Genomic DNA, 21490 nt, shown 5'->3' on the forward strand with positions numbered 1-21490 from the left:
GTCCCAGGGAAAATTGGCCGATTATCCGGAATTGGCCGATTATCCGGATGGCCGATTAACCGGAATTGACTGTATAATGTGAAAAAAAGTTTCATCAGGCATTGACAAACCCCTGTTTTGTTGGTGTGAAGAGACGATAGCCTGAGAAATAGAAATATGGTATTGATAATTCAGATGGTTGGGAGTGAGGAGTCATATTATAACCTACTGCAATGTTCATCTAGTCTGTGAAACAACATTTACAAGATTAGGATGGATGTGTGCAACTCTCTGCAAGTTTCTTTCAGAGAAAAGATAAAGATGGTGTAACATTTTTTTTATTAATTACTCAAGAATTTACATGATTTTAATGAAGTTCCCTATACCCATACATTAAGTACTTTTTCATTTATTTGGTTCAGACTTGGCGAGGGGGGGGGGGGGGGGGGGTGAATAGGAAAACCAGTCTTGTGTTCATTGTTGCTTTTAGTGGAATTTAGCAGTTCTCTGCATAATTACTGCCTGCATAGATTTGAATTGACAAGCAATTTTATTTTATTGGGTGCTGACCAAAGTTGTAAAGCCTGATTCTAATTGAGTGAAGTGGACTCGGTGAAGTCTGCTTCACAAAGTATGCTGGCCACAAAGCTTTGATATTTAAGTTTTGGTAAAAAGACTTCACAAAGTCAACTTCAGTTTTTCCGGTGATAAATCTGTTGTTTTTTTCTCAGGATTTGGAAGAGTTACTTTCCCTTGTTTTCCCTGCTTTTCCACAGAAACACTGAGGCAAGCTACATATGACATTGTAGGCTAGTTTTCCTCACTGTTTCCATGGAAACAATGGGAAGCAACTCTTCCACAACCCATGAAATGTTGACAGTTATTTCCGAACATCGTCTAGTAAGGACAGCCTTAAACATAATTACTCATCAACAAGCAGCTTATTGCCTAATGGTTTGGATTTCTGTAGTGTAATACTTTTTCTGTTGCTGTTACAGGTGAAGCAAAAAACCTGCTGGCCGGCTCAGGACAAAGAAACACCTCCTGCGCGGTCAGGCTCGACTCCGAAGAGATCTACCGTACCAGCGTTGTGGAAAAAGCTCAAGAGTATGATAGGATTTGTGTTGTACTTTGAACATAATTCGATGAGAAAAAAAAACGTATGCTGAAGAAAGCAATTGACAAAATAGGGAATTTTGTGAAGTTTCAACAAAATAGTATATATGGGATTATTAAACGTAAGTGTCTTTGTTAAGGCATGCTCCTCTTGGTTTGGGGGACTGCATGCAGAGAATTATTCATGACTCCTGCTTCATTTGTTTTACAGTCCGTTCTTTGGAGAAGAGTTCTCAGGAGAAATACCGAAGCAGTTCCGCTCTCTCTCCGTCCTCGTGTACGAAAGCGCTGGGTCCAAGTCAGAAAAGGTACATGTACATGTTCTTTCCGTATTCATTTCCTTCTGTGTATCACTGAAATGAACACATGTGCCTGTTTTCTGGAGAAACATTTGGTCCAAATGTTTAAGAGTAAGACAATAATATTGATGTCTTGTCTAAAAAGCTATCTGGCTTATGATCAGAGATAAAGGTTGGAGTGTCAAAATAACAGTGATGACAACAGTGGTGATAACAGCAACCAATGTCTGATGATTTTTGTGTAGTACTGTTCTACACTTCATCCATCATTGATATGATACTGTGTCTGATCTCTGTCAGTTGTAGTACAAAATCACTTTAAATTATTGGGGGGAGGGGGGGGGGGGGGAAGTTTCCTTTTATCTACCATCCTCGCAGTCTTGATTTTAAAAAGTCAACGTATAATATTAGTGAGCTGAGGTTCATCCTCTTTTTATTTTTTTTATTGTCTCATTAATACAGTCCACCCTGCCCTGGCCATCACCTCTTGATAACAACCACCTGCCCATTACCTCTTGATAACAACCACCTGCCCATCACCTCTTGATAACAACCACCTGCCCATTACCTCTTGATAACCACCTGGCCATCACCTCTTGATAACAACCACCTGCCCACAGGGTTCGTACAGGTCATGGAAAACCTGGAAAGTCATGGAATTTGATTTTTAATTTTCCAGGCCTGGAAAGTCATGGAATTTCAATTCAAGTCATGGAATTTCAATTCAAGTCATGGAATTTAACAAAAATAAGAAAGAAAAAAAATTAACCTTTAGCACGCCAGCTTTCTTTCGAGTTGTTTCTTGACAACAAAAAGTATGCGGAATTGGAACGAATTACCAAGGAAGATCTTCGCAATGAACTGTGTATCGCGGTGAAAAAAATGACAGTTCGTCAAGTCACAGTGTTAGTGACGGTTATGAAACGGAATTTACGAAAGTGCAGATGGATACAAACAGTGGCTGGTCCAGTTTAGTGAAATGACAGGACCAGCAAACATTACCGATAATCTGACTGCGTAGCAAATGCTTGACTTGCTTGTCGAAGAGAGCGTAGAAACTGACTCAAATTCAGTGCAAAACTGGCAGTGACAAGACGTAAAAAGTTTGCGTGTTCGGAAATGGCGACCTGTGGATCTAGTCATGGAAAATGTTATTGAGGCTCATGGAAAGTCATGGAAAAGTCATGGAATTTTGTTTCTAAAAACCAGTGGGGACCCTGTGCCCATCACCTCTTGATAACAACCACCTGCCCATCACCTCTTGATAACAACCACCTGCCCATTAAAACTGCAGCAAAGAAACCCTTTATATTTCACCTTTTCATAACAACCAACTGTTTAAAATATAGTAAAAAGACCACCTGTCTAAAAAGACCACTTTTGGTTGGTACCCTGGGTGGTGGTTAAAGACTGTAGTTCCACTGTATGTGTATGTCTGTCCACTATGAAGACTACACAGTGATGGCGCTAGTATTTTTTGAAACCAGTACGCAAACTTTTATGATGCAAACAGTCCAGAAAAAAACCCCGTAGGCTGGTTATTGGAACGAGTAAGAGTCCAGCTCAGAGTACTGGTTTTGTTGTTTTACCAGCCAAAAAAACGGTAGTTCTTAAACTCAACTGGTAGGTCATACCGGCAGCCAATTTTGTTCCGGTATTTTCTCATTTCAACCAGTAAAATACCGGTAATTACTGGTTAATGCCAATACTGCTACTTAGTCGACACACTTGTGAATGTTTTGTTTTGTCTATAAGTAAATGTTTGTTAGGCTTTGTTTTATTACACCCCCGGTATAGGGGTGTGTATGGGATTCGGTCGATGTGTTTGTTTGTTTGTGTGTTTGTGTTCGCATATAGATCTCAAGAATGAACGGACCGATCGTCACCAAACTTGGTGAACAGGTTCTATACATTCCTGAGACGGTCCTTACAAAAATTGGGACCAGTCAAACACACGGTTAGGGAGTTATTGGGGGATTAAGATTCTACAAGGACTTATAGAGGGACATATTAATGGTCAAAGGAAAATAACCTTCTCAGTTGGTGGCAGTGAGAATGGTAAGGACGGGGGTGTTTTTCCTACCTCGGAGGAATTTCTTGTTTTATTTTATTTCAACGTTGTTTTATCTTATTTCATTTTATTCCAACTTTGTTTTATTTTATTTTATTTTATTTTATTTCATTTCATTGTCTAGGTTTTGGGTAAAGTGTCGCTGAAGAAAGATGAACTGTACAAATATCACCAGAAGGAACACTGGTTTCCCTTGGCAACCCCAGACACTGAGACAGACGTACAGGTGAGAACTCATTGATTACATCAAGATCTATGATCTGACCAGCATGTGAATTCCTTGGCAACGTCCTAAAATGGGTGGGGGAGCCTTACATTAAAGTGGCTTTCCACAACATCTACATCATCAATTTTGATGTCAACATGTTCATGGATATCCTTACGATTAAAGGCACAGTAAGCCTCCCGAAAACCATCACAGATACTGTCAGGCTTTTACACACAGTACAAACACCCTTCCATTTGAACGCTCACCGAACGGGAATATCCTAGGTGTCCTACGTAAAGAGCGAGCAATTTTCAAAGCAATTAATTTTGCGTATTGTCTCCTCACACAATCGGAGCGTGGTGCGTTTTGGCGCAAGACCTAACTTTTAAAATCTAAATAAAAAATGGACAGCTTGTTACACAAATATTCTTAAATCATAAAAGAATTCTTTTTTCATCAAGACAAGATCAGTACAATTCGAAGTGTTGAAAGTTTGAAAAAAGAAAAGCCCAGAAGCACGGGCGTGGTTCTCATAGCAGACGACGGTTTATGCCTATCGCCAGTTCCTCTGAACAGCCAAAAGCCATCGCTAGAGTTCTTGTGAACCACAGCCGTTTGTTTCGTGCATAGTCAGAGGTACATAATAACGTGCTATTGCAGATAAGCTCACAGCGAATTACAAACTGACGACAACATTGTGAAAAAGGGAAACTGGATCACACGGGTTCACAATGGCTCAGGGGTAAGATAAACCACGCAAAAATAAATTCTTTGAAAATTGCTCGCTCTTTACGGAGGGCACCTAGGATGTTCTCAAGCGGTAAGTGTTTAAATGAAAGGGTGTTTGTACTGTGTGTAAAAGCCTGACAGTATCTGTGATGGTTTACGGGAGGCTTACTGTGCCTTTAATTGTTAGTTAGCCGAAGTTTTTGTGTGTTTTTGTTCTCTTAAATGCAGACTTCATCACTCAGGAGCTGGTTTTCACATTGCCTCCATTTCATTTTTGATTGTTTAATTTTGTGTGTGTGTGTAGGGTAAAGTTCACCTGGAGGTCAGGTTTGATGAATACCTCAACACAGAACCAGACTTCATATCTTCACACAGAATGGCCATCAGGTAAATAGCTTCTACTTTTATTTCTGGTTGATTTCTGCAAAGGAAATTGTGTTTTGATGTTTCTTTCTTGTTAACAATTATGAATTAAACAAGGTCTCGAGATTTCCATCAGTGTACCATTAGCAGACCTGTTTACTCATATGATTCCGTCATATTTTGTACGCCAAGTTTTCAAGAATACGATAAATACGTTGGTTGATAAGAAAATACGATGATTTTCAGTGTCATATTCTTAGTTTTATCATCAGTGTGACGGATGTTGTATTGGAATTTCACTGTTAACAGTTTTACATCGGTCACATGATTAAGAAGCTCCTCTACCTGGTAAGAAAATACACTCAATATTTTGAAAGTACACTAAGTCTCTGTGGAAAATACACCAACTGTTAAAATTTGCTTAACAGGTCTGCATTAGATTCAGGTACCATTTACCTCTGCTACATGAACTGTCATACACGTCGTCTGTAATTAAATTTGAGGGCTGACGCATACATTGTGATGGTGTGTGTACATACAGGGCGACCCAAAAAAAGAGTACCCAAACAAAACATCATAAATTGAACAAAAATAAAGCAATCTTCATAAAATTCTACAGAACATGCTCCAAATTGCCTCCCCCGGATTTAAATCCCCCAGATTTCTATCTTTGGGGGTTCCTGAAAGACAACGTCTACAGGAACAACCCACAGACAATCGCAGAACTCAAGCGAGCCATCACAACAACCATTCGCGGAATCTCGCAACAGGAGTGTGTGCGGGTGATTGATAACTTTGCGCGGCGAGTTCAAGTTTGCCTGAATCGGCGCGGAGGCCATTTGGAGCATGTTCTGTAGAATGAGCATAACTTTCCTGAAAGACAAGCTAGAACGCTAAAATTTTCTGTGCAAATCATGCAGAGGCTACTTGTGTGTGTAAATAAATTTTATGAAGATTGCTTTATTTTTGTTCAATTTATGACGTTTTGTTTGGGTACTCTTTTTTTTGGGTCACCCTGTATCACTGGCTGCAGCTTGCTCTTATCTGCCATACATGTCGTCTTTTATTAAATTTGAGGGCTGACGTATACATTGTGATGGTGTGTGTACATATCACTGGCTGCAGCTTGCTCTTATCTGCCATACACGTCGTCTTTTATTAAATTTGAGGGCTGACGTATACATTGTGATGGTGTGTGTACATATCACTGGCTGCAGCTTGCTCGTATCTTAAACTTAATAAACGAGTATGGGATAGTTGATAATAGTGACAATCTTTTATACACACATTTGATTATCTTTTCTGGAACGCCGAAGAAGAAGATTATCTTGTTACACTTTAGCTTCCTTTTAATTCCTTTTAAGTAGGGGCGGGGATGAAGCTCAGTCGGTAGCGCGCTGGATTTGTATCCAGTTGGCCGCTGTCAGCGTGAGTTCGTCCCCACGTTCGGCGAGAGATTTATTTCTCAGAGTCGACTTTGTGTGCAGACTCTCCTCGGTGTCCGAACACCCCCGTGTGTACACGCAAGCACAAGACCAAGTGCGCACGAAAAAGATCCTGTAATCCATGTCAGAGTTCGGTGGGTTATAGAAACACGAAAATACCCAGCATCAGTGCTTCCTCCGAAAGCGGCGTATGGCCCGGCTGCCTAAATGGCGGGGTAAAAACTTGTGACGGTCATACACGTAAAAGCCGTGGGAGTTTCAGCCCATGAACGAACAAACAAACAATTCCTTTAAAGTAGTTCTTGCACATGTGTCGTTGCATTTCTTATTACGCTTTAGCTTCTTTTAATCTAAATAGCTCTTCCACACATGTCTTTGCATTTTCAGGGTGTTGGAATGCAGTGACCTGATGGTGATCAATGGAGCGTGCAACCCGTACGCTGTGGTGACACTGTCGTGGGGCAAGCTCAAACACAAGGAAATCAAAAGAACCACAGTGAAAAAGAAAACTATTTGTCCACAGTTTGAAGAACTGTTCCACTTTGATGTGAGTACCAAGAGTATTCTCTCTTTTTCTCTCTCTCTCTTTCTCTCTCTCTCTCTTTTGCTCTCTCTCTCTTTCTCTCTTTTTTGCTCTCTCTCTTTTGCTCTCTCTCTTTTTCTCTCGCTCTCTCTCGCTCGCTCTCTCTCGCTCGCTCTCTCTCTCTCTCTCTCTCTCTCTCTCTCTCTCTCTCTCTCTCTCTCTCTCTCTCTCTCTCTCTCTCTCTCTCTCTCTCTCTCTCTCTCTCTCTCTGGTTTCTTAAAGAAAAACTTTAAAAAAATATAACAAAATTAAGTTTGGATGGTTGAGAGAGGCAAAGTGTTTATTATTTTATAATTTATGAACATACATTTTGGTACCAGGGGAGGCTGTTCTTCGCCCCTGCCCTGGCCTTTCCGATTTATCACTTTTTGTGTGTGTTAGCCCTGTCATTGTGATGTTCATTATGATACGAACAAGTCGTCGAGGAGTTTGGTTGTTTGGACAGAAAGAGCTGCTACTCAGTACGCCCAAATGTTGATAAGTAATAGAGACTACACATGTTATGACTTGATCTTACATTTAGTTTTATAATTTATTTCATTTCTTTTCCTTCAAACCCAGCTGAACAACAGAGGTCAGAACCACGACCGGAACATCTACAACTTTGATGACATTTACCAGGGCGAACTCAGGTGAGAATAGAACTTGTCAGGTATGAATTCTGGAATAGACGATGTTCGGAAATAACTCTGTCAGGATTTTCAAGCGGTGAGGCAGAGTAAGAGCCCCTATTACTGATGCAAGCTTTTCAAAATGAGGTGAAGCAAATGGCTTGTTGTGCTATATCAGAGTGTGAGTTGTTTGACATGATGCATTGTGTGCATGTTTTTCAGTGTGTCACTGTGGCATGACGACTCCAAAGTGTCGCGGGAAGTCCTGGGCAACATGTTTCGCGGCTGTTTCCTGGGGGAAGTGAGGATACTGCTCCGAGATCTCGACCTGGCCACAGTGCACAAAGCATGGTGAGACGCTGCTTTCAACAACACCTAAGAGACAATCCTCATCATTAAACTTTCACAGATTGATGTATGCTTAGGTGTTTAGATGATACGATGTCATATGTTTTATGATTGCGTATTCAGTTGTGGGGGAGGGAGGGAGAGGGGGGGGGGGGGAGGGAGGGGGGGAGGGGGGGGGGGAGGGAGGGGGGGAGGGAGGGGGGAGGGAGGGGGATGGGTGGGGGGGTGAGGGGGATGGGTGGGTGGGGGGTGGATGGGTGGAGACCCTGTTGTTTTGTCGCATAGAGCAGTTAAAACAAGCCCAAGCATACAGTGACTATGTTGTTTCATTATATTCATATGAATAAAATACTATCCTGTTGGTCCAACTGCATGGTTGATGAGTGCTTTTTTGCTGTGTTCAGATTTTGACCTGTAAAATAACCAGAAATGAACAGTTATTGTTATCCCTGGTTACTGCAGTTTCAACTGCCAGCGTTTTGAAGTCTTCTGTGTGGAATGTTGATGCGGATAATGAAACACCATTGATAGAACAAATGTCATGATCTTGCAGGTATTGTCTGCAAGGGAGGGAACCCAACAAGCAGTCGCCCCAGGACATCGGCTCCATTCGCTTAAAGATCTGCTACACGGCCGACTACGTGTTTGACTCTCACTACTACGAGGACTTGAGGTCTCTGCTGCTTGCCTCCGCCGACACTGACGTGAGTGAAGTCAGGATGGTATAAGTAAGATTTTGGGGTTGTGGATGTGAGTGAAAATAAGTGAGAAGTCTAGTTGACAGATGAAATTATTGAAATTTGTTCTGCGCTCTCTTGCGAACACACACACATAACATACACGCATGCACACACACACACACGCACGCACACACACATGCACACACACACGCACACACACACACACACACAACACACACACAACACACACACACACACACACACACACACATACACACACTCTCTCTCTCTCTATCTCTCTCTCATTCACTCAGTCTAACACTCACTCTTTCACACTGAGACTGAGAGAGAGAGAGAGCGAAAGAGAAGGCGGTGCAGGGTAGCCTCAGAATTGTTTACTTGGTATGAAACTTTCAAGTTTAATATTTTCAGTTTGAGTATTTCAGTCTGAGTGATAGTCTGACACTTACAAGAGCTTATGTCCAAGGCTGTCTCCATTTCAGCAGTCGTATGACGTCATTTTCATCCATGCAGTGTCAAACCTGTTCTCTTTTGTCCAACGTTTAAAATAAAACGGTTGTCTTTGTTGTGTTACAGCCGGTCAGTTCCAGCGCTGCGTACATCCTGGGTCACATAGTGGACATGCACCAACAGGCCGCACAGCCCCTGGTCAGGTTGTTCTACCACCACGACAAACTAGTCCCTCTCATCTGCGCCCTGGCCGACAGAGAAATGAAGCAGACCACGTGAGCATTTTGTAACCGTTTCCGTTTTTGTTTTCTTTCACGTTTGTTCTGTTTTGTCCGTGATGAAATGCTGCAACAACATACCTGTCTTTGTTTTTTTCTCTCTGAAGAAATGATGTTTATTTTGTTTTCTTGTCCTGGACAGGTGGTGTTGTTGCTTATTGGTTATGCTGCTCTGTCTGTCTGTCTGTCTGTCTGTCTGTCTGCCTGTTTTTCTCTGTAACTCTCTCTCTCAGTTTCTCTCCGTCTCAGACTCTCTCTCTAAAGGGCGGGGATGTAGCTCAGTCGGTAGCGCGCTGGATTTGTATCCAGTTGGCCGCTGTCAGCGTGAGTTCGTTCCCACGTTCGGCGAGAGATTTATTTCTCAGAGTCAACTTTGTGTGCAGACTCTCCTCGGTGTCCGAACACCCCCGTGTGTACACGCAAGCACAAGACCAAGTGCGCACGAAAAAGATCCTGTAATCCATGTCAGAGTTCGGTGGGTTATAGAAACACGAAAATACCCAGCATGCTTCCTCCGAAAGCGGCGTATGGCTGCCTAAATGGCAGGGTAAAAACGGTCATACACGTAAAATTCCACTCGTGCAAACCACGAGTGCACGTGGGAGTTTCAGCCCACGAACGCAGAAGAAGAAGAAGAAGAAGACTCTCTCTCTCTCTCTCTCAGCAACCATTTGTACAACTTATACAATCATCATTATCAAAGCAACAGAGAATACACAACAGGAACCAACGTCACAGTATTTCGTCAATCAATGTTTTGTTAGTTGTTGATAGCTGACTTCTTCAGGATCATTATTATCATCTTTTTTCATCCATGTTGGAAATGAATGATGAGTTTATGTCTTTGTTCCAGAGACCCCAACACTCTGTTCCGCGGTAACTCCCTGCTGTCCAAGATGATCGATGAACTGATGAAGCTGGTGGGTCTGCCGTATCTTCACGACACGCTCAAGGCCTTTGTGGACTACGTTAGTACTTTTAGCTTTGTTATGTAACTGTAACCTTTATAAAGTAAATATTATGGCCTGGGGGAAAGATTATGTGAAGGAAAGAATTCTTACAAACAGATGGTTTCTCTGAGTCATTGTAACTACAAATAATGAATTTTATCATGTTCAAATTTGTTGTGCTGTATTAATAGTTTCTGGTGATCGGATAACACATTATAATGACAGTGAAATTAGTAATGAAACAGACAAAATTTGCTGTTAGGAGTGGATCAGAGTACTTTCATTTTGATTATCTACTTATTATAGACTGTTGCTGTGCGCTATTTTTCATTCAGGTATGTGACGACCCGAAGCCCTGCGAAATTGATTCCACACGGATAAGGGACGGGGAAAACCTCAACGACAATCTGGTATGACCAACATCTTCTCGAAAAATAATATGAAAGAGCCAGAGCAGTTCACTGGGCCTTAAGATAGCCTCAGAATTTGACCATGAATAGAAAATCTGAAAAAAAGAGAAGACCCCTCGTTGACTTAAAAGGTGTGTGTGTGTGTGTGTGTGTGTGTGTGTGTGTGTGTGTGTGTGTGTGTGTGTGTGTGTTTCGGGGGAGGGGGGGTGTCTTTAAAAGGGTGGTCCCAAACGGATAATACCACTGGTGCAGAGTTTCTTGTCAAACGAAATCTGTGTAAGAATGTTGGTGTCTGTAATTGTGACTGTGTAAGAGTGTTGGTGTCTGTAATTGTGACTGTGTAAGAGTGTTGGTGTCTGTAATTGTGACTGTGTAAGAATGTTGGTGTCTGTAATTGTGACTGTGTAAGAGTGTTGGTGTCTGTAATTGTGACTGTGTAAGAGTGTTGATGTCTGTAATTGTGACTGTAAGAATGTTGGTGTCTGTAATTGTGACTGTGTAAGAGTGTTGATGTCTGTAATTGTGACTGTGTAAGAGTGTTGGTGTCTGTAATTGTGACTGTGTAAGAGTGTTGATGTCTGTAATTGTGACTGTGTAAGAATGTTGATGTCTGTAATTGTGACTGTGTAAGAGTGTTGATGTCTGTAATTGTGACTGTGAAAGAGTGTTGATGTCTGTAATTGTGACTGTGTAAGAGTGTTGATGTCTGTAATTGTGACTGTGTAAGAGTGTTGGTGTCTGTAATTGTGACTGTGTAAGAGTGTTGGTGTCTGTAATTGTGACTGTGTAAGAGTGTTGATGTCTGTAATTGTGACTGTGTAAGAGTGTTGGTGTCTGTAATTGTGACTGTGTAAGAGTGTTGATGTCTGTAATTGTGACTGCATGTGTAAGAGTGTTGGTGTCTGTACTTGTGACTGTAAGAGTGTTGGTGTCTGTAATTGTGACTGTGTAAGAGTGTTGATGTCTGTAATTGTGACTGTAAGAATGTTGGTGTCTGTAATTGTGACTGTGTAAGAGTGTTGGTGTCTGTAATTGTGACTGTAAGAGTGTTGGTGTCTGTAATTGTGACTGTGTAAGAGTGTTGATGTTTGTAATTGTGACTGTAAGAATGTTGATGTCTGTAATTGTGACTGTGTAAGAGTGTTGGTGTCTGTAATTGTGACTGTAAGAATGTTGGTGTCTGTAATTGTGACTGTGTAAGAGTGTTGGTGTCTGTAATTGTGACTGTGTAAGAGTGTTGATGTCTGTAATTGTGACTGTAAGAATGTTGGTGTCTGTAATTGTGACTGTGTAAGAGTGTTGGTGTCTGTAATTGTGACTGTGTAAGAATGTTGGTGTCTGTAATTGTGATTGTGTAAGAGTGTTGATGTCTGTAATTGTGACTGTGTAAGAATGTTGATGTCTGTAATTGTGACTGTGTAAGAGTGTTGGTGTCTGTAATTGTGACTGTGTAAGAATGTTGGTGTCTGTAATTGTGACTGTGTAAGAGTGTTGGTGTCTGTAATTGTGACTGTGTAAGAGTGTTGGTGTCTGTAATTGTGACTGTGTAAGAATGTTGGTGTCTGTAATTGTGACTGTGTAAGAGTGTTGATGTCTGTAATTGTGACTGTGTAAGAGTGTTGGTGTCTGTAATTGTGACTGTGTAAGAGTGTTGGTGTCTGTAATTGTGACTGTGTAAGAGTGTTGGTGTCTGTAATTGTGACTGTGTAAGAGTGTTGGTGTCTGTAATTGTGACTGTGAGAGTGTTGGTGTCTGTAATTGTGACTGTGTAAGAATGTTGGTGTCTGTAATTGTGACTGTGTAAGAATGTTGGTGTCTGTAATTGTGACTGTGTAAGAGTGTTGGTGTCTGTAATTGTGACTGTGTAAGAGTGTTGGTGTCTGTAATTGTGACTGTAAGAATGTTGGTGTCTGTAATTGTGACTGTGTATAAGAGTGTTGGTGTCTGTAATTGTGACTGTGTAAGAATGTTGGTGTCTGTAATTGTGACTGTAAGAGTGTTGGTGTCTGTAATTGTGACTGTGTAAGAATGTTGGTGTCTGTAATTGTGACTGTGTAAGAATGTTGGTGTCTGTAATTGTGACTGTGTAAGAGTGTTGGTGTCTGTAATTGTGACTGTGTAAGAATGTTGGTGTCTGTAATTGTGACTGTGTAAGAGTGTTGGTGTCTGTAATTGTGACTGTGTAAGAGTGTTGGTGTCTGTAATTGTGACTGTGTAAGAGTGTTGGTGTCTGTAATTGTGACTGTGTAAGAGTGTTGATGTCTGTAATTGTGACTGCATGTGTAAGAGTGTTGGTGTCTGTACTTGTGACTGTGTTTGTGACAGGGGAACACCAAGAGCTACGTGAAAGGGGCGCTGGAAGCAATCACAGGATCTGGCTTGGTCTGTCCTGCTCTCATGAGGGACGTCTTTGGTGTGCTCAAGGAAATGGCCCTCAAAAACTACCCAGGTGAGCTGGCAGTGTGCAAACTCGCTGTTAGACTCTGACTCAAAAACTACCCAGGTGACCTGGCAGTGTGCAACCTCTGTTAGACTGACTCAAAAACTACCCAGGTGAGCTGGCAGTGTGCAACCTCTGTTAGACTCTGACTCAAAAACTACCCAGGTGAGCTGGCAGTGTGCAACCTCTGTTAGACTCTGACTCACCTGAGCAGTCAGGAGAGTCATAGGATTCAGCTGTCCGCGGCCATCTGTCGGGCTGGCATGAATATTTGATTAGAGGAGGGCTTACCATTTTGAACATCGGAAGTACCAGTTCTACACACCATCATAGTTATGCTGATTTGCTGTGACTTTCGTCAATCCGAGAAGCTTGCCAAATGTTCAGGGCCGCTAATTTTCTGGTTTATTCCTTGGGACAATTTTATTTCTAATATGACTCGGACATAGTTCTATATAATATTTTTTTAATATTTTTTTGTTATCATGGGTTTTATAAATTTTCTTCTCTTCTTCTTTTATAATTATTAATTAATGACCTATATGTGCTGATGACCAATTTAATTTCCTTTGTTGGATCAATAAAATGTTATGAGTATGAGTTATGAGTTTCAAAACGTTCAGCAATGTACGTTCAGGTTAAGGTTTTCTGTTTCAGGTTTGGACATAATGTAGCCCTAGCACCCCGTGCATGTTGCACAGGTATTTACAAACATTGATACGCAGTTTGTACTGTGTACGATAACCCCACTGCTTTTATGGGAATTCTGTCCTCTGAATAAATAGCAGAGCGGCAAAGCTATGTACAAGTGCTAAAGGTTAACTCTTTTTGTGTGTGTGTGTTTCAGACAGCTCCACAGTGCGATACCACGCCGTGTCCAGTTTCATCTTCCTCCGGTTCTTTGCTCCAGCCATTCTGGGTCCAAAGCTGTTTGATCTGCGCTCAGATACACAGGTCAGTTATCAATGCTACAGAAGTAATAGAGCGTGATGTGTTGATGTCTGTATGCGGCATGGAACATTCTTTTGTTTGAATTTGGGTTTAGGCTGGTAGCTTGTGTTGGGCAAAATGGAAGAGGGAGAAGTGTATTGCTGAGCAAATCAAGGTTTTTGTGGATGCTGATTATTTGTGAGTGATATTTCTTCTCGGAAACTATCGGCTTAGTTTTCTCTACACGATGATGTAGTTTGTCTCTGCCTGGCCAGCTCTGAAGCATGTAGTTTATTGTTGAGTATTTGAGAATAAAGTCAGTTTTCACATATTTGGCAGTGTGACTGTTAGCTGTTTTGTCATAAAAAAAAATCCAAAAACAAAGAGACTGCCAACGTTCCAACATTCAGACAAGAAAGGTAGGTTGTTGGAACGTTTGTTATTGACAAAACAATACATTCACACATATTTCGACCCACCGGTCTTTTAAGTGAACAGACCAACAAATATTCACACAAAATGTATCTTGATAGAATCAGTTTTCACCCACTCGCCAGGAAGCCGAGCGAATGAATCATATATTTTGTCATAGGAAAAATTGAAATGTAAATAAGGATAAACTGTAGTTTTATTTTCTCCCTACGATGATGTGGTTTGTTTCTACCTGCAAAGTGTCATACAGTGGAACCTCCATTGTAAGACCTCAAAAGGGCGGGGATGTAGCTCAGTCGGTAGCGCGCAGGATTTGTATCCAGTTGGCCGCTGTCAGCGTGTGTTCGTCCCCACGTTCGGCGAGAGATTTATTTCTCAGAGTCAACTTTGTGTGCAGACTTTTCTCGGTGTCCGAACACCCCTGTGTGTACACAAGACCAAGTGCGCACGAAAAAGATCCTGTAATCCATGTCAGAGTTCGGTGGGTTATAGAAACACGAAAATACCCAGCATGCTTCCTCCGAAAACGGCGTATGGCTGCCTAAATGGCGGGGTAAAAAACGGTCATACACGTAAAATTCCACTCGTGCAAAAAACACGAGTGTACGTGGGAGTTTCAGCCCACGAACGCAGAAGAAGAAGAAGAAGAAGACCTCAAAAATCTAAGAAAATCAGGTCTTAAAAAAAAAGGAAGGAGTTTTGAAATGGGGGTCAATTTACAGAGGTTATCAACAGAAAACAGGGTCTTAAAAAATGATAGATAATAAAAATAATAAGGGTATTTATAGGGTGCGAACCCTAAAATAGTTCTAAGCGCCTCACAATCTTAAATCTAATAATCTTGAATAACAGCAACAATACAATCTGTATCTGTGAGAGAAATTCAAGTTTTACGCCCTCACGGCAAAGCCATTAGGGGCATGTTCCCGGGTTTTAACCCGACTTTAGATGAGATACACAAGTGTATGCGTGTTTAGGTGGTATCAGCCATCTGCACTTATGGCAGAATGACTGAGGTCTTTTACGTGCCACTGTGGTGACACGGGGGTGGGAGATGGATACCGTCTCTGGGTCTGCACATAAAGTTGACCCGTGTCCGTCCCGGCCCGGATTCGAACCAGCGACCTTTCGATCACAAGTCCAGTGCTCTACCACCTGAGCTACCCGGGCCCCCATCTGTATCTGTAAAAGGGAGGGAGTCTTTAATTGGGGGGGGGGGGGGGGGGGGTCTTAAAAGGGGGGTTCCACTGTACTTGAAGTTTATTGCTATTGAAGTGCATGTCTTTGTGTGTTGACACAGGACTACTGTGTTCAGCGCGCGCTGACTCTCATCTCCAAGGCCATCACCACACTAGTCAACATCATCAGCTCGTCGTCCTCTGTGAGTCTCGTCTTCCTCCTGTCTCTTTTACAGTCACTTTCAGGGCAGCCATTATTTATTAGTAGTGCTCTCGCAAATGATGATTTGATCTGCCACAATTAATCCCTTTCCTCTCTACATTGTGGTCAAAAAACCACAATACAGCAGTACCTGTGATGTGTGGACCCTCCCATGAGAGGACACCTCCCTTAAAAGGACACCTTCTCTTGTCCCTTGTTATATTATCTCTACCAAAGTATACCTGTCATGAAAGGCCACCTGCAATGTGGGGACACTTCTGGCTGGTCCCAAGGCTGTCCTTTCATCACAGGTACCACTGTAGGGCTATGGTTGCTAGAACGTCACGTTTCCGCAATTCTTTTGTTCCCAGAGCTATCCATGCTTTCAACCAATCACATGTTAGAGGCCTCTATCATGTTTCTCTGTCATAAGTATTACTGTACTCTGTTGCTGGGTTATCTGTAATGTATGTATTTTTAGTAACTGTATTACCGTAGTTCAAATGTGCGGTGCTCTAGTCGACATGTGGTGCTTTGTATACCTTGTGTGTGCGTGGATGTGGAGGTGGACTCTTGGACGTCTTTTTGTTATCGGAATTATGGTTTTTGTTAAATTGTATTGCTGTTGCTGTTGTTGTTGTGTGAGTGAGTTGTGTGTTGGCAGACTTGACTTGACGGATGACTGTTTGCGTTAGTGAGACTGTGATCATACTCATAATAATCACACTCACTTATTTTCTTATGATGTTTTTATTTTTATTATGCATTCTTATTCTTTTGATTGGAAATGAGTATTGTTACAATTTAATTTCCATATGGATTAATAAAATTGAGTTGAGTTGAGTTGAGTTGATAGACTTCACGTACTCAGGTAAGCTCGTCATAATTTTTTAATTTGCTTTATAAACCCCAGTTTAAAGGCGAAATCCTTTCCGTGAAAACAGTTCAATTCACCTTCTCAGATCTAGCCAGGCTTCTTTCACATGGAAAAAGACCATTCCTTGGCTCGGTCACACACTAAAGATCAACACACTGACTGCTTGTTGTGGTGAGTTAGAATTTTTTGATGAATTAATTTCTTAAAAAGACCATAGTGGCTTTTAGAAAATGACTTCATCAAGAAACCCCCACTATGCACAGAGAGCAACCAAGCTGTTGAATTTTGGTATGTGACCGTGTGGAGGGATGGCAAAGCCTGGCCAGACTTGCCACGGTCAGCCTAACAGTTTTCAGGGGAACAAGTGTACCTTTAACCCTTTCACTGCCAATCAAAACTTACTTATGTGCATTCCTGATTGCTCCAAACTGGCAGTAGGTAGGTCAGTAAAACCTATGTTATTTTTAAAGGAAATTGAACCAAGAATCTGTTTTTAGTGTCTAAACATGGAAATAATAATTAGTTTGGCTTATAATGATGTTCAAATATGAACTTTTGAAAAATCAGTCCGGTCATCTTCCGGTGCCTGTGGATCAAACACAGGTGGCTGTTTTGCTTGCTCGAAGAAAGGATCATAATCACTGTCATCAACCTGTTTCCAACTAATTGTCCGAAAGAAGATCTCCCCCTTCCCCTGTCAGTATCCATAATCATTTGCACCGCCTGTAGCGTCAGTCCGTCTGTGTTTTTCCCTACTAGGGTCCGGTCGACTGTCACGGTTAGCCATTTTGACGAGTCGAGCTTTCTCTCCCCTTTCCTGCCGCCAAGGCTGAAAATAGCCTTCAGACGCAAAACCGCGTCACCATTTATGTTTATTCATGAGAATGAGGTATCCTACCAAGCCATTGGCTGGTATTTGTGTGTCAGCAGTGACATAGCATTTCTGGAAAATTCCTGAACTGAGGTGACGGGTTTACCCGTCACGTAGGCGCTGCGGCAGCACAGGCACATGACGGGTATACCCGTCATAAGGCAGTCAAGGGGTTAAGAGTACAGCAGTCCCTCTCATGAACGGACACCCTTGGGCCATAGCAAAACTGTCCGTACATTGCAGGTGTCCGGTCACGGGAGGGGTGACCACACCACCCCCTCGGCCTCCCCCATACACTCACACAGAGACACACAAACAACAGGATTGAGTCTATGCTAATCACTTCTTGTGGCTACTAAACAATAAACTCCTAATACTTCTTTAATTCTGTAAAAATGATTTGTATGAAAAGTGTTGAAAAGAAGAGATAAAATAAATCCTCAAGGCAGTGAACACACTCACCATGCACTGACATACGAAAGCAGCCACACAAACACAGCACAGAGGAGCGTGTGCAGATGCTTTGCAAGAATAAGCTTGAAACCCAGTTTGAATAAATAGCAGCAGATAGAGCTGCATGTCATAATCATGTAATTTATTTTCATCTTGTCTGGCTTTATTGACTGCATGCCGATCATGTGGCATGGCAGTGACTTTTCACTCTTCAGTCGGAAATACACTGTACATAACACAGCTCCCACTCTCCCTCACTAATGCCTACCCCAAGCCCTGACAACTGATGCTTGGAAATTGTGTGGAAGAGTACACCTCTCTATTTCTCTCCAATGCTCTTCCTGCTGACATGCAGTGACACCGGACACCCCACAGAGTTTAGCCAGCTACCCCTCCACCCCCCCCCCCCCCCCCCCTCCCCCCTCCCTCTCTCTCTCACAGCCATGTACTGTTGGGCTGTGGCCAGAGAGGTCAGCTCCAACTGTTCACTCAGAGCAAAACCAGTTGACTGTGTCGTAACTTTTGACACAGCAAGACAACTGAAGGGTTCACAGATTAGGCAACCGACTCACTGGTCAAGGCTGAGGGGAAACAAGAGTATCTTGTCAATGAAAGAGGTTACACACAGACACACCATGCTGAGAACTGTGGCCGGTTTTTCACTCTCTTTCGCTCAGGACCTTCATCGACTGTGGTTTCTGTTGTTTACTCCAACAGACAAGAATAAAGAGCACAGTGCAGTTTCATGTTGGCATCTTCGCATGTACTCCACTCCTGACCAAAACTACCCCCCCTCCTGATGGGTACAGGTGCACTCAAGTTACCAGTGACTGTCGTCACGCCATTGCGGCTGTGATCTTTGCACCAAGAGCCGGACTGCTCTGTTATCGATTTTGTTGTGGTGAAAATTTGAGGATGGTCTGTCCGTACATTGGAGGTATGACCTGCTGTTGGGACCAAAAATGAGTGTCCGTGTCCACGTTTTGCAGGTGTCCGTTTAAGGGGGGGCAAATATAGAAGGAAAACACTCCGTGCCGAGCAAATGTGTCCGTACATGTCAGGTGTCCACTCACGCCGGGGGCCGTACATTGCAGGGACTGCTGTATTGTCGTGGTTGCTAAATTTATGAACTTCAGAAAACTGCGAGAACTGCAAGATCTTGGGATGTCTATACTCAGAGACTATTCCCTTTACAAACCACAGCCTTGAAGAGTATGGTTTTACAGATTTGAAAGGTTCTGGTTGAAAGGGGAATTTTCGGAAAGGAAGACAGCGAGAAAAGGAAGAAGACAAACATTAAAACAAATCTGTAGTTTTTTGTTTCTGTGTGTGCAGTTTTGATTTATTTGTTTATTTGTTGTTTGTGTTTGCAGGGTAGCTTTGGGCTGAAGGAGGAGTATATGGGACCTCTGCTGGATTCGTTGTCAACATCTTCTGTACTGGACTCCATACGAATGGTGAATTTTGTAGCACTTGTTCTTTTACATGTCGTATTTAATCTAATTATTGTTGTCTATTCTTTTCAATTCATTTGCTTGTTCTTTTACTTTTTGCAGCAATCTTGGATCTTTTGCTATGCTATTTGCTTAAGACCATCTCTCCACTCCCCGCTCTGCTCCGCCTGGCGTCCGGCATTATGGGGTTAGTGCTAGGACTGGTTGGTCCGGTGTCAGAATAATGTGACTGGGTGAGACATGAAGCCTGTGCTGCGACTTCTGTCTTTTGTGTGGCGCACGTTATATGTCAAAGCAGCACCGCCCTGATATGGCCCTTCCGGGTCGGCTGGGCGTTAAGCAAACAAACAAACATCCACTCCCCACTCCCCCTCATATCACAGATGTCACTGTGTAGCTCTTGTAAAGCTCACTTTTCTGTTTTAGAGTGTTGTAAATTGTGCATAATACAAGATAACACTTGTGACAGCTTGTTTCAGTAAAAAAAATGTTAAATGTTTTTTTTTTTCAGTTCCTGGATATAATTTCTTCAGCTACTGGAGCCTATTCCAAGAACATTGAGGCACCCATTGTATTGAAAGAAGGGTAATAATACTTTCATTCTGATTTATGTATCCTTGCATAATTATGACATGTCAATATTTGAAACGGCTTTCTTTCTTTTGGGCGTTTCTTCAGGCTTTTTCTGCAAGGAAAACAAAGGTTTACTTCTTCAGCGAATACATCTGTCTTAGGTAAAGTGTGTGAAACTTAGGTCTATTTATTATATTGTCAAATAAAAAAGATATGAAGAAATAGAAATGCCCAGAACACAGTGGAACAATTGGGAAGACGAGATGTTTAAAAATAATTGTGTTTAAGTATTCCATTTCTTGTTCCGTTGGGAAAAGTTGTGTCCCTACAAATTAGTGAGAAACACTTCTTCTTCTTCTTCTGCGTTCGATGTTTTATCGTGGAAGCGTAGACAGCCGATTTTCTCCCCACGCCAAGTTGGCTGCTGTCTTCCGTCTTCGGTGGTTGAGGTTCTTACTCAGGGTTGCCTCCTCCCCAAGAGTAGCTGCCTTGCTGGGCTGTCGAGTCCACTCTACCCGGGTTTGACGTCGAAGTTTTCCTTCTCGTAGCCTTTGCCTTTCCCAAGGCACACACAAGGCAGTGCGGGTTTTGAAATCGGAGTTGTCCTTCTCCTAGATGAGCGACCATCCAAGGTTAACGAGCCCCATCTGCCCGAAGCAGCTGGTTTTAAGGCGCCAGTGACCCGCCTGCATCCCTTCTCCTGTTAGTCGAAGACAGGGCCCGCCACGTGAAGGCCAGGAGCTGGATTTGACTGTCAGAGGTGTTTGGAGACACGAAGCCATTTGGAGCATTTCTTGGGAAGTAGGCGCTTATCTCTACTTCCACCCCGGCATAACAGTCCTTGGGCCCCTGAGAAACACTTGAATTAATGAACTCTGATGAGCATGTTGTGCCGTTTCCGCTCGAAATGATGTCTCCTTCTTTTCTAGATATGCTCATTGCAGCACACTATCCTCGTGCGTCGTGATCATTTGTTTCCACTTATCAGCAGCACATGCTTGCCTCACTGTTTCAAAAGGGGTGCAACTCTTCCACAAACGCCATGACAGAGTTATTTCATGAATTTGTCTATTACTGGGAATCATATTTCGTGTGTGGAATCTTGTCTACAGGCAGATGATCAAACGAGCGCAGGGCAGAAACCGCTTGGGACGGAAGAACTTCAAGAAGCGTTACTTCTGCCTGACAAACCAGTACCTCTCCTATGCCAAGGCAAAAGGTTGGAAACACAAATGGTACTTTTCTCCCTCAAACAGCCTTTTCTCTGCAGACTTTCTTTTTCGTGAGACAACTTCAGGTGCCAACTTTTTCAATTTAATCATGAGGGCCCGAGATGTTTTGGAATATATTGATTATAAAGGATGCTTCACAATGATGCATGCAGATGATAATAAACAAATCCTGCTTATTGGACCCAAAGCTTAGGTGATAGCAGGGACATTTTCAAATTCTGAAGACTTTGCAGTTTGCATATTTTAAGCATAATATTTAGAGATTTAGTTCAGTCTTATACAGGACAAATGGAAAGCAGATTGATGT

At 42.3% G+C, this 21490-nt stretch overlaps 1 protein-coding gene across 1 annotated transcript in view; it reads left to right on the top strand.

The window, feature by feature from the left end:
• The window catches only part of LOC138946301 (ras GTPase-activating protein 3-like), a 40872-nt gene that overhangs the window by 5260 nt on the left and 14122 nt on the right, over positions 1-21490 (top strand). The window contains exons 2-18 of the mRNA XM_070317839.1: positions 978-1086; positions 1307-1403; positions 3590-3691; positions 4707-4789; positions 6598-6757; positions 7355-7425; positions 7627-7755; positions 8306-8456; positions 9030-9178; positions 10035-10149; positions 10467-10541; positions 12867-12990; positions 13829-13935; positions 15644-15724; positions 19298-19381; positions 19890-19963; positions 21064-21170. Of these exons, the coding sequence (XP_070173940.1) occupies positions 978-1086; positions 1307-1403; positions 3590-3691; positions 4707-4789; positions 6598-6757; positions 7355-7425; positions 7627-7755; positions 8306-8456; positions 9030-9178; positions 10035-10149; positions 10467-10541; positions 12867-12990; positions 13829-13935; positions 15644-15724; positions 19298-19381; positions 19890-19963; positions 21064-21170 (1818 nt within the window). The remainder of the gene's footprint in view (positions 1-977; positions 1087-1306; positions 1404-3589; positions 3692-4706; positions 4790-6597; positions 6758-7354; positions 7426-7626; positions 7756-8305; positions 8457-9029; positions 9179-10034; positions 10150-10466; positions 10542-12866; positions 12991-13828; positions 13936-15643; positions 15725-19297; positions 19382-19889; positions 19964-21063; positions 21171-21490) is intronic.

The sequence above is a fragment of the Littorina saxatilis genome, linkage group LG13 (genome assembly GCF_037325665.1).
Source record: "Littorina saxatilis isolate snail1 linkage group LG13, US_GU_Lsax_2.0, whole genome shotgun sequence".
Lineage (NCBI taxonomy): Eukaryota > Metazoa > Mollusca > Gastropoda > Littorinimorpha > Littorinidae > Littorina > Littorina saxatilis.